We start from the raw sequence: 12,696 nt of genomic DNA on the forward strand, positions 1-12,696 counted from the left end.
GCAATCCCCCCTTTTACAACATTTGTTTCCTATTATGGAGAGGTGCAGCAGTTGAGGGCAGACATGTGAAAGTGGCTGTTTGATTCTCTTTTTCATCCCCCTGACCCTGCTTTTGTCCCTCCTCACCCTGGGAATGTCACGCCTCGCTACTTCACTTTGAGATGCTCGGGAAAGTGGCTTTGTTATTCCCTTTTAGACATACACGAAATTGTTCTCATTCCCCCCGCTGTAAAAGATACTTCACATCGGGACTCGGTTCACAAGTGCAATGCAATTTGGCTTAGTCCAACCTTTGTTCTGCTTGTACAAATGAGCGAACAGTGCACACATTATACAGTTGATCTACTGCTGTCTTAACCCCAGAGTTAGGGGCTGGGAGAAAAGCAAGTTAATCCCTTCAATACCAAGGTGGCTTTAGTAATATTTCCTGCAATAATAATAATAGATTTGAATTGCTGCTTCTATTTCACACAGTGCAGAGCAAAACTTATAGGGAGGGTTTAGTGACAACAAAAATCCTTCCACCAACCTTTTGCAAGTAATTTTTTAGACAAATACATGTGCAGGTTTGGTAATGTCCAATTTAAAGCTATGCAATGGTTTCTGCTAAGGAGGGACTGGATTTGGAAACTAAGGCTTTAAACGTCTTGAAATCTCAGACCAAGCAAAGACCAAATGGTGTTTAGCAAACTGATTCCAAAGAAAGGGCATTACGGCTAGGAGGGCAAGAGTTGTTTTCACAGGCATTGAAATTGCTTGCTCACTATGGGTGTGAGCTGGCACTTTTGGGGGCTGAAAGTCAAGCAGGACCAACACGTAACTCTGGCCACTGTTTGTTTTTTTTGCTTGAGGTGGAGGGGAAACAACCTTCCATGCTCTCCAAACTGCAGCTCCTGCTTGGGAAATACTTCTAAACTTTGTGGTGTTGCCAATCCCTTTCTCCAAACTCAAGGATAACAGATTTTAATTTCACGTGTTCCAGCCACAGCCAGAGGCCTTACCCACTGGCAGGTGACAGGGACTAAAGAGGGGATGCCTCTGAATTTGAGGTCCCCGGTTGAAACGGGAGTAAAGAATGAGTAGAAGGTGGAGACCTTTGCTCTTTTACAACCCAGCAAATTTCGACGGGATGGGCAGAACTGATTTTAGGCAATGTATGTATGCCTCATCAAAAGTTTCTTTTCAACCTCCCTGCTATGAGTTAAGGTACAAACCCCATGCAGCCCAGTCGCCAACCAATGAAATACATGGGCTCCAAAGTTCCCTGGCAGACATTCGCTCCTACTAGTTGGGAAAAGAGGGGTGCTACTTCGGTTGCCAGGCGAGCGGGAAGCAAAGGGGGGCACGCTGGCATAGAGTGGGGGAAAGGGCGTGGAGTCTGTTCACTGCCAGTTGGCGTTTGGCACCAGAGCGCAAAGTGTGTCCCCTCCCCCGCCTCTACTTCCTTGGGCAGTTTGATTTCCCGCCACACTCGGTCGAAGTGGCCAGACAGTGCGGGCTCAAACTCCCGGGACAAGCGTGGGAAGAGTCACGGCCGAAAGCTTTCCTGACACGGCTTCCAACTGGGTGTGGGTCTCTGCGGCCGATAAACCGGCAAGACCGTGACGTCCGATGGCCCCAGGCAGATCTCGTCCCCAGATCCAGAACGTCGGAACAAGGCAGGGGTGCAGGCAGTGGAGGCGCACAGATTCCGAGGACAAACAGCCTCCAGGACACTCAGAACAACAAATTTTTTAAATTGACTGCTGACAGGCTGACGGAGTTTGTTTTAGTACTCAATACCCCGGGAACAAAATCCTTTTGAAAGGAAAGCTAAGTCGTTTCACGCCACCAAAGTGCAGATTTGGTGAAGAATGACTGATGGGACAATGCGGCGCAGAGTTAGCTTCAGTTCCCAGAGAGAGCCGAGAACTTGGGCACATGCGGGCGGTGGCCTGGGAAGGTGGGGGGCGGGCCCAGAGCACCCTGAAACCTCCAGTCGACGCTGTTCCAGCCCGTGACCTTCTCCCACCAGCAACACCCTACTGCCCTTTTGGTAGAGGATGGGAGAAGGAGAGGGGAGAAAGGGGCTAAGTGAAGCGGAGACTGGTCGTAGGAGAGGTAAAAGAGGGGAGACCAGCGGGGGGCGATGGAAGTGAGGGGCGTGGGAGACGCCTCACAGGGACAAAGAAGGGGTAAGCGGCAAAAGCAGGCTAAAGTTTAACGCTCCAGGCAAGTACCCAGTTCACTTTCCAAGTCGCAAGGCGGGCATTGCTTTTGGCGCCTAGGAAACCTTCAGAAGCTGCCGGGTACTTTGCCTCCACCTCCCGTCGGTGTTTGGTAAATATTAACAAACCCGAGTGCGTGACTTTCTGGAGTGTGGATGGAGGGGCTGGGCTGGCCCAGAAGTTTTCCTCTCCTAGGTTCCCCCGCCCCCAAACCCCAGCCCCACTGTACACACACACACACACACACACACACACACACACACACACACACACACACACACACACACACACACACACCTGCTTGACAACAGAAGGAATCAAAATCAATATTGTATTTGTCACCCCTCTGTCTCCTTTTTTACTCCCTGAGCAGCCCGGGTGCCACTGAAGCGAATTGTGGATTTATGGAGGGAAATTAGCATAAATTATTACGAAATCTGTAGCCGTGTGTGGTCCAGCTTGTGGGAAAAGGAGCTATTGCGAACTCTCCAAGCAGAAAGGTGGTCGGTGGTGGGCTCCGCGGAAGCCATGAATGGCTATTGCACCGAAGAGATTTCCATTTGGTTTGCACATGGGTATAATTGACTTATGTGCATTTTATACAGTTTTCCCAACAACTCCCTAAGCCTCTGGGTTGGATGTGCTCCCTCCCCAAAGCTGCTGTTTGCTTTGGGTTCTGTACAATAGACTCTGATGCACTTTTCAAGATTTCTGGAAAGTGCTCCTTCCCTCCTCTTCTTTGTAATACCAGTCTTAAAACGCTGTAAATAGCATGCAAATCTTCCTTCCCCTTCCCTGGGGCTTTGTAGATCTTCAGTAAGAACCAAGATGCAATTTTGTAGCAAAGTACGATTTTAAATGTGCAGCTCACTACTCTTTGGCAACCAAGGCAAAGTTGGGCGGTTCCGTTGGATTTCCTTAGTTAACTCCGGGTATGGGCAATGTGCCTTATCTCTTCAGCCTAGCCAAACTTTGAAGATTTCTCAGACACGAATTCCTACTCCTATCCTCACTAGCCCCAGGCTTGATGGTGACAACTTTCCCGAGGAAATAGGCAAAGATTTATGACTTTTTTTTTTTTAACTCAGACGTTTCCACTCTTAGAATTTAGTTAACTTCTGTTTACTCCAAGCAATGGTTTGGACAGCCATACAAAGGCCCTTTGCAAGGCAACAAAATGCCAATTGTTAAAACAAGAAAACATTTCTCTCTCCCCATCCCCCACCCTCAATACGCACACTCTCTAGGAAAGACTTCCTATCACTAGGAGGACAGAGATTTCTCACTCCTATCGTTCCACACCCTAAATCCAACCACTCTTAATATTTTATCTATGTTCCTAGATATCAGTATGCATGTATTTGCTAAGAAGATCCTAAAAATCCTTGGGGACTTGAATGCTGGTACCTCTCCTTCCAAGGGGCGCTCTCGCCTCTCCCACAGGCGCACTCTGTTTTGGACTTTTGAGGCCAGCTGTCTTCTGTAGCAGGAAAGCTGTGGACCGACGCCTTTCCGTCTGGGAAACACAAGCCCTCTCTACTCTTCTTCATCAGGAGTCCCTCAGGCTCTAGGGCGCCCCAGTTCCTCCCATCCGGAACCCTTAAGCCTAACCGGGGCACACGAAGAACAGGTGCTCCCCACCCCTGCCCGAAACCCTGCACGTCTCTAGGGGCTGAGGCGCGCGAAGCTCTGGCATGTACCGCTGCCTCCCACAGAAGCTGGGCAGAGGTCGCACCTGGGTCCGACTGGTTATATGCGGAGGTTTGTCTGCCCTTCTTGAGCCCCCAGAGGCAGGTCAGCGTCCCTCTTCCACCCCCTCGCACCCACCACCTCCTCCTGCTGGTTATTTTTTCCGAATTAAGAAGGTGACATTCTTTTCTTCAAGCACTTCTGTTAATATTGAAAAACGTGCGCTTGCATCTCAAGCGAGGCAGCCCAGACGCGAGAGCCATTTCAATATTAATGAAATTGTTTAATCTCCTAAATTCACCGTGTTTAAGTTATGTTTTGGTGAGTTATTGACCACCTCCGAAACTGGTTAATGGAGGGAGGGGTGTGTGTATGTGCGCGCGAGTACTGACAGATTTTTATGCTAACTCCAAGCAGCTCCACTAATAATGCTTTAGTATCACTAAAAGGGTTTGAACTTTACACCCAGACCTTTACCACCACCACTACCTCCTCCTCCTGTTGAAAATAAAAAAGAAATCCTCACTTTTCCGAACTGCAGATGACTCACAGTAGCTGTAGGTACTGAGTTTTTAACAACACGGTAAAGGGTTTTTTTATAAAACTATGAAGGTCGGAGAATTTGCAAAAACCAGTGGAACTCCTAGCCTCTATTCCTAGACTGCGCTCATACAGGCGGGGTTGACTCACCATTTCGTAGCAATTTTATGACAACAACGATAATAACAATAACAATAATTATAATTCATAGAACCTCCCCAGACAAATCCCAACCGAACGGAACCTGCCGTCCACACCAGGCAGGGTGACCTCTAGGCACTTACCCATCCCCCACCCCACCCCATCCTCTCCTCTCCACCAAAAAAGGAAAACTCGCTGGTTCTTTGCAAGCCCAAAGGGTACTGATATTTTAGTGGGGCAGAAAGCAGCTTTTCCTGGCTAAATCCTACGTTGCCTGCACGCCCCTCCAAAAAAAAAAAGTTGGGGGGGGGGCGGGCGAAGAGGGGGGGGTGGAGTTCCGGCTGTAAAATGCAAACTTGCTAGGCAATGCCTAACTCCTAACGTTTCAAACCACCTGGGGAAAGCGAGCGACCGTGCGGTTCATCTGGTGACAAAGTGTGTCAAACAAACACGGGCCCTCCCTGGGTTCGCACACCATCTGAACCAACAGCTGGAGAACCTTTATACTGTGTCTAATCAAATTCCTCGAGGACTTTTAAAGTGAAGACCTTCCCTACTCGCCCAGGTACACTATATTTTTTTAATGGAGCCAATACACCTAACATTCAAAGTGGGCTCTCACTCAGGGCTCTCCAGTTATATTTGTTAAGTATTTTTAAAATCACATCACTTTAAGCTACACACCCACTGTGCAGAGCTAGGACAGCAGCCTAAAAGGTCAAATCAAACTTTGACCTAAATCTCGGGGGACACGGTGGGGAGGGTGTATTTTCATTAAAATAACCCATGCAACCAGCCCCGGGTAATGCCCAGAGCAGTAAAGGGTCTGCTTCACGGCAAAGCCGGGCCTGAAGTTAGCAAACAATACAAACCCGATACAATGCAGAGGAAACAGAATATCCCAGCCAAACAATTTCCATGTCAAATATCATCTGCGCGGCAGCTCGGTGTGTGAACGTGAGTGGTCGCCTGAATCCCTGCTCCGCGGCCGCCGCCTCCTCATACCTTCACACCGCACACCCTGGCCGGCGCGTCCCGCTCCCCGCCGGTAGCCGTGGCTCTTCCCCCTCGCCCAGTCTTGAGCTGGAAGTGATTCCTATTGGCCAAGGTGTCCATGTAAATAGGTGTGAAAGAAACCAGAGCTGGCCAGGCTCTCCCCTCTCACTCAGTCCCCTCCCTCTGCAGTCCCCGCTCCCCCTCCTCTTCCTCCTCCTCCCAAGGCGATTGTCATATGATAGCTAAGAAGTGGCACATTAATGAAGCGCCGCTACAGGGGTCTTTTCTGCTCCTGTCACCGCTTAAAACTATCAGATGGTTCGAGGGAGGACATGGAGGCAGCCACCTAGCTCAACGGAACCACGGAGCCCACAGCTGCGCCCTCCGGAGACCCGAGGCCGCCGCTGCCTCAGTCCGCATCGGGGCTCCGCAGCCGAGCTCCCCAGCCAGCGGACCGCGCGGCGCTGGGCGCTGCGGGGCTGAGCTGCGGAACTCAGAAAAGTGCAGAGCCCAGCCGAGCTGGGACACTGAGCCGGGAGGGACGCGGCGAGCAGCAGCGCCATCCCGGATGCAGACGCTCAACTTGGAGCAACTTTAAGGTGAGCCGCTCTCTGTTGCATTCCTGCCCCGGTCCCCGTTCCAGGTCTGACTTCCCCGTTACTCTCGCGGAGCTCGCAGGCTCCCCCACCCGCAGCCTCTGCACGCAAAGTTGCTGGCCAAAGAGCGAGGAAATCCGCGGATCCAGCGCCGCAGCCCCTACCCGCCACCCCCAAACTCAGTACTTGGCCCGCAGACCTCGCGGTGTGTGTCTGTGCATCCATGCCCTCTCCATTATGTTTTCCCCCTTCCCAGATCCCAGCAGCCGCCGGCCCGCGCGGACCCAAAACAAGAAGGGGGCAAACAGGAAGATGCCTCGGCCCGGCCGCAACACGTACAGCGACCAGAAGCCGCCCTACTCGTACATCTCGCTGACCGCCATGGCCATCCAGAGCTCGCCTGAGAAGATGCTGCCGTTGAGCGAAATATACAAGTTCATCATGGACCGCTTTCCCTACTACCGGGAGAACACGCAGCGCTGGCAGAACAGCCTGCGCCACAATCTCTCCTTCAACGACTGCTTCATCAAGATCCCGAGGAGGCCAGACCAGCCGGGCAAGGGCAGCTTCTGGGCGCTGCACCCCAGCTGCGGGGACATGTTTGAGAACGGCAGCTTCCTGCGGCGTCGCAAACGCTTCAAGGTGCTCAAGTCAGACCACCTGGCGCCCAGCAAGCCAGCCGACGCTGCGCAGTATCTGCAGCAGCAGGCCAAGCTGCGCCTCAGCGCGCTCGCGGCCTCCGGCACGCACCTGCCGCAGATGCCTGCTGCCGCCTACAACCTGGGTGGCGTGGCGCAGCCCTCGGGCTTCAAGCACCCCTTCGCCATCGAGAATATCATCGCGCGCGAGTACAAGATGCCTGGGGGGCTGGCCTTCTCCGCCATGCAGCCCGTGCCTGCCGCCTACCCGCTCCCCAACCAGTTGACTACCATGGGCAGCTCGCTGGGCACTGGCTGGCCCCATGTGTACGGTTCCGCAGGCATGATCGATTCGGCCGCCCCCATCTCAATGGCTAGTGGCGATTACAGCGCCTACGGGGTGCCGTTGAAGCCACTGTGCCATGCAGCAGGCCAGACGCTGCCCGCCATCCCGGTGCCGATCAAGCCCACGCCGGCCGCAGTGCCCGCGCTGCCCGCGTTGCCTGCACCCATCCCCACCTTGCTCTCGAACTCGCCGCCCTCGCTCAGCCCCACGTCCTCGCAAACAGCCACCAGCCAAAGCAGCCCCGCCACTCCCAGCGAAACGCTCACCAGCCCGGCCTCCGCCCTTCACTCGGTGGCGGTGCACTGACCCGCCTCTGGCTCCCCTCCCCGCCAGCTCACTCGCCCTCCCTGGCTCCCAGTCCTGCCATCCCTGACCTGGGACCGCCACCCTAACTTGTCCATTTCACCTTCGGCCAACCCTCTCTTCCCTGTGGGAACTTTGTTTGGACCCAGGGGATAAAACGCAAACTTAGAGATGGGCCGGGGGGGCGCGTGGGAGTTGTCCTCGCCCCTACAAGAGGAGAAGACAAGAGGGCACCTGAGCCAAACCGTCCCATTCCCGAGGTCCCCGAAACCCCCTTCCATTTAAGAGGCAGGGAAAATCCTGTTTCCCGCTTTCACGCAGAGGAGAGCGTCTTTCCTCGGCGGAGATCGGCGGGGCAGTTAGTTCCAAGAACAGAAAAACCGCCCCAGACGTGTCCTCGCACAGCTCTGGAAGGAGGGCTGCCCCAGCACATCTCAGTGCCACATCTCTGCTTACGTCTCAGAAATCTTCCGCGAGAAGGGACCACTAATCTTCCTACCCCATTCTCCTCCTCCCGACCGGTAGGGGCTGGGCGGACCACAGCTTCGCTGAGCAGCGGCCCTGCCTCCGGCTTCTGCGGAGTTTTGTTTTGTTTCGTTTCGTTTCGTTTTGGGTTTTGTTTCCTGCCAGAGTCTCCAGGCACTGAAATTAGGAGAGAGGCTGCCAAATGGGGAAGGGGCCGCTTGTGCTCAACACAGGCAAAACAAAACTAAAAGTAACCTTGTATTGTTTACAAAGCGCCCTGTAAAATGTAAACGGTGAACTTGAATCTGTATTGCTTGGCGGGCGAGCGGGCAAAGCCCACTTTACAAGTACCTGTTGTAATGTGAATGTTTACTCCATTTCTGGCCAGGTTTAGGGGAGGGGAGGGACGGGAGGGGAAAGTTAATTGGGATGTTGACTTTCCGATTACTTAGAGACATTTTTAGCTATTTATTTTATTGTTGGAAGGGGGAAAAAAAGGAAAATGAAATGAGCCCAAACTAAGAAAGCATCAAGGGCAACCCTAGAAGAACTTAGATAAGCTGACTGGTAACACGAAGGAGATGTCACGGGATAGGTGTCCCACGGGCAAGTCTTTCTGTTTGCTACAAGAACTTTTCCAAGAAGCTAAAGGGCTGCAAAGAGATGTAAATGCTTGTGAATAGGAATGATTATACACTGTGTAAAATGCACTTTTGTTTACTATATTCCTTTAGAGTCTTAGGTAATTTGCTGGAAAACGAACAGTTGTTCTGGTGTGACCTGCTTAAGTTAAAAAAAAAGTTGTAGTGTCATCAGAGCTGTAAAATTTTTACCTTTCATTTTTCTCCCACCCTGTACAGATTTAGCATGGCATTTTAAATATTGATGTCCTTGTTCCCAGCATGCCTGTTTCAAAACAAAGAATTTTAAAAAGGTGTCTACATTAAATTATGAACCTAGTCCAAATAATATTTTCTCATTAAAATATGTAAATTCAAATTTTAGTTTCGCGTGTTTTTGAAGAGTTGCTGCAAATAACAGATCTAGTGCTTCTTTAAGCATGCATTCTGCAACACATTGAGTAGTTTGTGGTTCATATCTTATTTGTAAAACAGGTTCAAACCTCGTATTCACTTTCAGATTGCGGAAGAAATTATTTGTCTCTTGAAGCAGAGGAAAAGAGGAAACAAACTATTTCTAGTATAGATCAGGTATACAGGTGTAGTGTTGAAAGAAAAACTGAGAAAGTACAGTACTTTATATGTAATTTTGTCAATCTCAAAATATATCTTAGAAACCATCCAGTGCTTAGAGTAATGTAAGGCTTAGTAGAAATCAGGTAGAGATACATGGAGATACAAAAAGGAAAAACAGACTTGTTTACTCAGTGCTTATAATCTGATGCATGTTATTTGGAGGGAGTATTCAGTTCCTTGTTCCTTTAAATTACCGCAGTTGTTGAGATCTTTTTAAGAAGTTACCTAAAAGCTTGCCTTGCATGTCAAGAGACCTGTTTACTTTCAAGAGACCTGTTTACTTTCACAGATCTCTTTTTACTCTTCCATGTGGGAAAATAATGCTTGATGCATTTATTTTAAAGAAGTGGATTAAGTTCACTTCAAATACTTGACTCTAGGTATTTCCTTTTCTTCAGATTTTTGCAGAGAATTAAAATCTGCCAAGAATTTATGGCTCAAGGCCAATTGAAACTTTATTGAAGAGGTCACAGTATTTCCAGAGCGAGGTATATATTCAACTAATGAAGCTATAAGAAGACAAAGAAAAATATAAATGGTGATTAACACTTTACTGTTTAAAATGATTAAACAAGAGCCCCTTGTGCAACACAGAGAAACCCACATAGAAATCATGATCACTATACTCCACAGGAGAAGGCTTAGCACCTGTGACCCTTACGTATTTAGAGGGGTATACAAAAAAAAATTAGGATGGTCGCAAAGGGTAATTAATCCTGTTGTGACCATTTTTTAAAAGCAAGGATCCCACACACAGCCAAAAAAAAAAAAAAAGGTGGAAAATAAATGAATCATTGGACTGATTAAAATGCATGAAGCTACTAAAGCTCGTCAGACAGGGGACAACTAAACTCATTCATCAAGACCAATTCACAATTATATCAACAAGATCAGCTAAAGAAAGCTTGGAAAACTTATCCACCCCAGGCTAGGAAAGTCCTGAAACTTTGTTTTTAACAAGAAATTATCTACGTTTTTAAAAATTTAATTCAGTTTAATCATTTCCTGCAAAATAAAATTAAAGCCATCTCTGGAACACTCTAATCTCATCAAATTACTAACACTGAATTTGAACTGAGATGGATGAAGCATAAAGAGCTATCATGGGCCTAAAACATTTTATAAATTATCATCTTACGTAGGTAAAATATTCTTCCTATAGAAGCAGCAGAATTCAGAGAAAAGAGACATGTACATACATACATGTAATAAATGGAGGTAAAGGAGATGCAGATCCTATTCCTGATTTTTAGCAAAGGAGTGATTTCAACTCAGTATTTGAAAATGTTCTTTTCAGCTGGTAAGTTCGTCATGGTGTTTTGCAAAGAATGAAATAACTTGGTCATTGTGAGCCCTCCTTTCACAACTGCAGGCATCTTTTCTCAGACCAAGTTGAATGAGTAAAGTAAAAAAATCTATTGGTGATATTTTGACCTTGATCAGAAATCCAAAAGCAGCCCAGGCACACATGCCTCCACCCCAGTCCATCATGAGCTTTGAGACTTACACCCTGTTTAGCTGAAGTGCCCCACAAATAAGGAAGTTTATAACTACCATACCTTCAATAGCTTTCTTTGTCATGTTAAATCTTTTCACCTGGCTGAAGTCCAAAGTCAATACACACAGCTTTAAAATAAGACTGGAAGAGACAACGTCATGCAGTGAGGTGTATGGTCAGGGTCTTATCCTGGGAATCCAGTTAAGTTATATTATTTTCTATTTTGTAAATTTGGGCAATATTGGTTTTTTTAACTTAGGTTTTTGATTTGCAAACTTGGCTATTCTGTTCCTTTTGGTTAACAAGATTCTGCACTTAACTAAGTTTTTAAATGGTTTTCTCTGTGATTTGGGAAATGCTTACACAATGGATAAGTTTTGTGTGCTTTCTCAGAGAAGCGGCAGAAGTTTTCACTGCTCCGGTTGCCTGGGTTTGGAGGTCATGAGAAGCCTGAAGACCAGCAGGAGTGGTGTGGTGCTAACAAACGATCCTCAGAATGGCTTAAATATTATAGCAGTGAATTTAATTCCTTTGAAATAGATGAGAACATTGAGTGTCCTAAAAGCATAAATCTGGCCAGGTGCTCAAGTGGGGTGAAGATGGGAGGTGGGAGGGAGGACGAACCCAGAGCTGCTGCTGCTGCAAACAGAAGGTTTTACCTTAGTTGATGCAAGGTTTGGGAGGTGGTGAGGGATGACTTATACTTTTACAACTGGAAACTCCCTTTGGAAAAGGTATCCATTTAGGAATCAGAAAGGATCAGGATCTGTTCCTAAACTCAATGTAAATGTCAATTAATTTTTTTTTCCTCTTAAAGCCACATAGGGACAGAGACACCCAAACAAAAACAAAACAAAAACAACGCAACCCACCGGCTGTGAAGCCTCAAAGGGGATGCATTTGTTTCGTTTAAACTAACAACAAATTATCTAATTAATATGTTTCAATTACAGCATGAAAGGCACAGCCCCTGGACCGCCTGCAGTGGGGGCACAATAGCCCCAGGGCCCACTCTAGGAATTTACAATAACTTCACATCTGTTTCTTTATTTTCCACTTTTTGAGTCTAAAACTCCTCTCAAGATCACTTCAAACCACAGCCTGAGTTATGAAATATGTCCCGGTGTTAAAGGGGGATGAAACTTTGCCCACGGATGCTTCATTTGCAAGCAAAAAAAGTGAAAGCCCATTGAAGAGCATTAAACAAATATATTAGAATTCTGTCACTTTATGCAATTGAGTAGATCAAATGAAGGGTCCCGGCCACTTCATTCACTCTCATTCACTCGAATAGAAAATGCAAAGAATAGCAACCCGAGACTGGGCCACCGATGTAGATTTAGCTCCTTTCTACTGGGAGACAAAAAGGCTGAATTTTCACAAACACATTGCTGACTCGGGGACTAGGAAACCGGCACTGGAACCCCTTTGGAATTTAAATTCATTTTATCTTCCTCTCTCTTTGCGGGGATCTGTTTGCACTACAGTGCAAGATGCAGCAGGCACCCTCTGGCTTCTGAAAAAATGGGGGAGGGGACAAGAGTGAGTGGGGGTGGCAATGTGGGCCTTAGGATTCCCAAGGAATTCTTGTTGGTCAACACTCAGGCCTGAGATAGTTAACTTTGATTTAAATACATTTTTATCTATATCAATATAAACATCCCTATATTACACACTCTCCAAGTCTCTTATCCCCTTGCTTGACATGGATTACATAAACAGCTCGTTTTCAAAAAACAGAAGCACATTTGGGTCATCCTGTTTTCTTCCTGCGACTAAAATCTGGCCATTAGCGTCACAACAGGCAGGAAAGCTGAGCTTTCAAGCTCACCTGCTCAAAACTGTCTCTCTCTCTCTCTCTCCCTCTCTCTTTCATCCTGTCTCTACCTCTGTCTCTGTCTGTTTCTCCCCCTCACACACACACACACACACACACACACACACACACACCACTTTCTGATACTACCCTATCTGAGCACGGTGATGGTACACTTATATAAAAACTAGGAGAGGAGATCCTA

At 48.0% G+C, this 12,696-nt stretch overlaps 1 protein-coding gene across 2 annotated transcripts; it reads left to right on the forward strand.

Moving 5' to 3' along the window:
- Nucleotides 1-5,830: 5,830 nt before the first annotated feature.
- Nucleotides 5,831-9,074, forward strand: FOXB1 (forkhead box B1). 2 transcript variants are annotated; one of them, XM_017668394.3, is made up of 2 exons: nucleotides 5,831-6,172; nucleotides 6,426-9,074. In XM_017668394.3, exon 2 carries the CDS (start codon nucleotides 6,482-6,484, stop codon nucleotides 7,457-7,459), a length of 978 nt encoding a protein of 325 aa, XP_017523883.1. In that variant the 5' UTR covers nucleotides 5,831-6,172; nucleotides 6,426-6,481; the 3' UTR covers nucleotides 7,460-9,074. The 2 variants fall into 2 exon arrangements, with proteins under 2 accessions (XP_017523883.1, XP_073068371.1); XM_073212270.1 differs by lacking the exon at nucleotides 5,831-6,172 and having other exon boundaries at nucleotides 6,272-9,074.
- Nucleotides 9,075-12,696: the final 3,622 nt, after the last annotated feature.

Source organism: Manis javanica, chromosome 8, assembly GCF_040802235.1.
Source record: "Manis javanica isolate MJ-LG chromosome 8, MJ_LKY, whole genome shotgun sequence".
Lineage (NCBI taxonomy): Eukaryota > Metazoa > Chordata > Mammalia > Pholidota > Manidae > Manis > Manis javanica.

Bases quoted from the DNA above. Each gene is read 5' to 3' on its own strand.
- FOXB1 (XM_073212270.1), top strand. From the start codon at position 6,407: ATGTTTTCCCCCTTCCCAGATCCCAGCAGCCGCCGGCCCGCGCGGACC.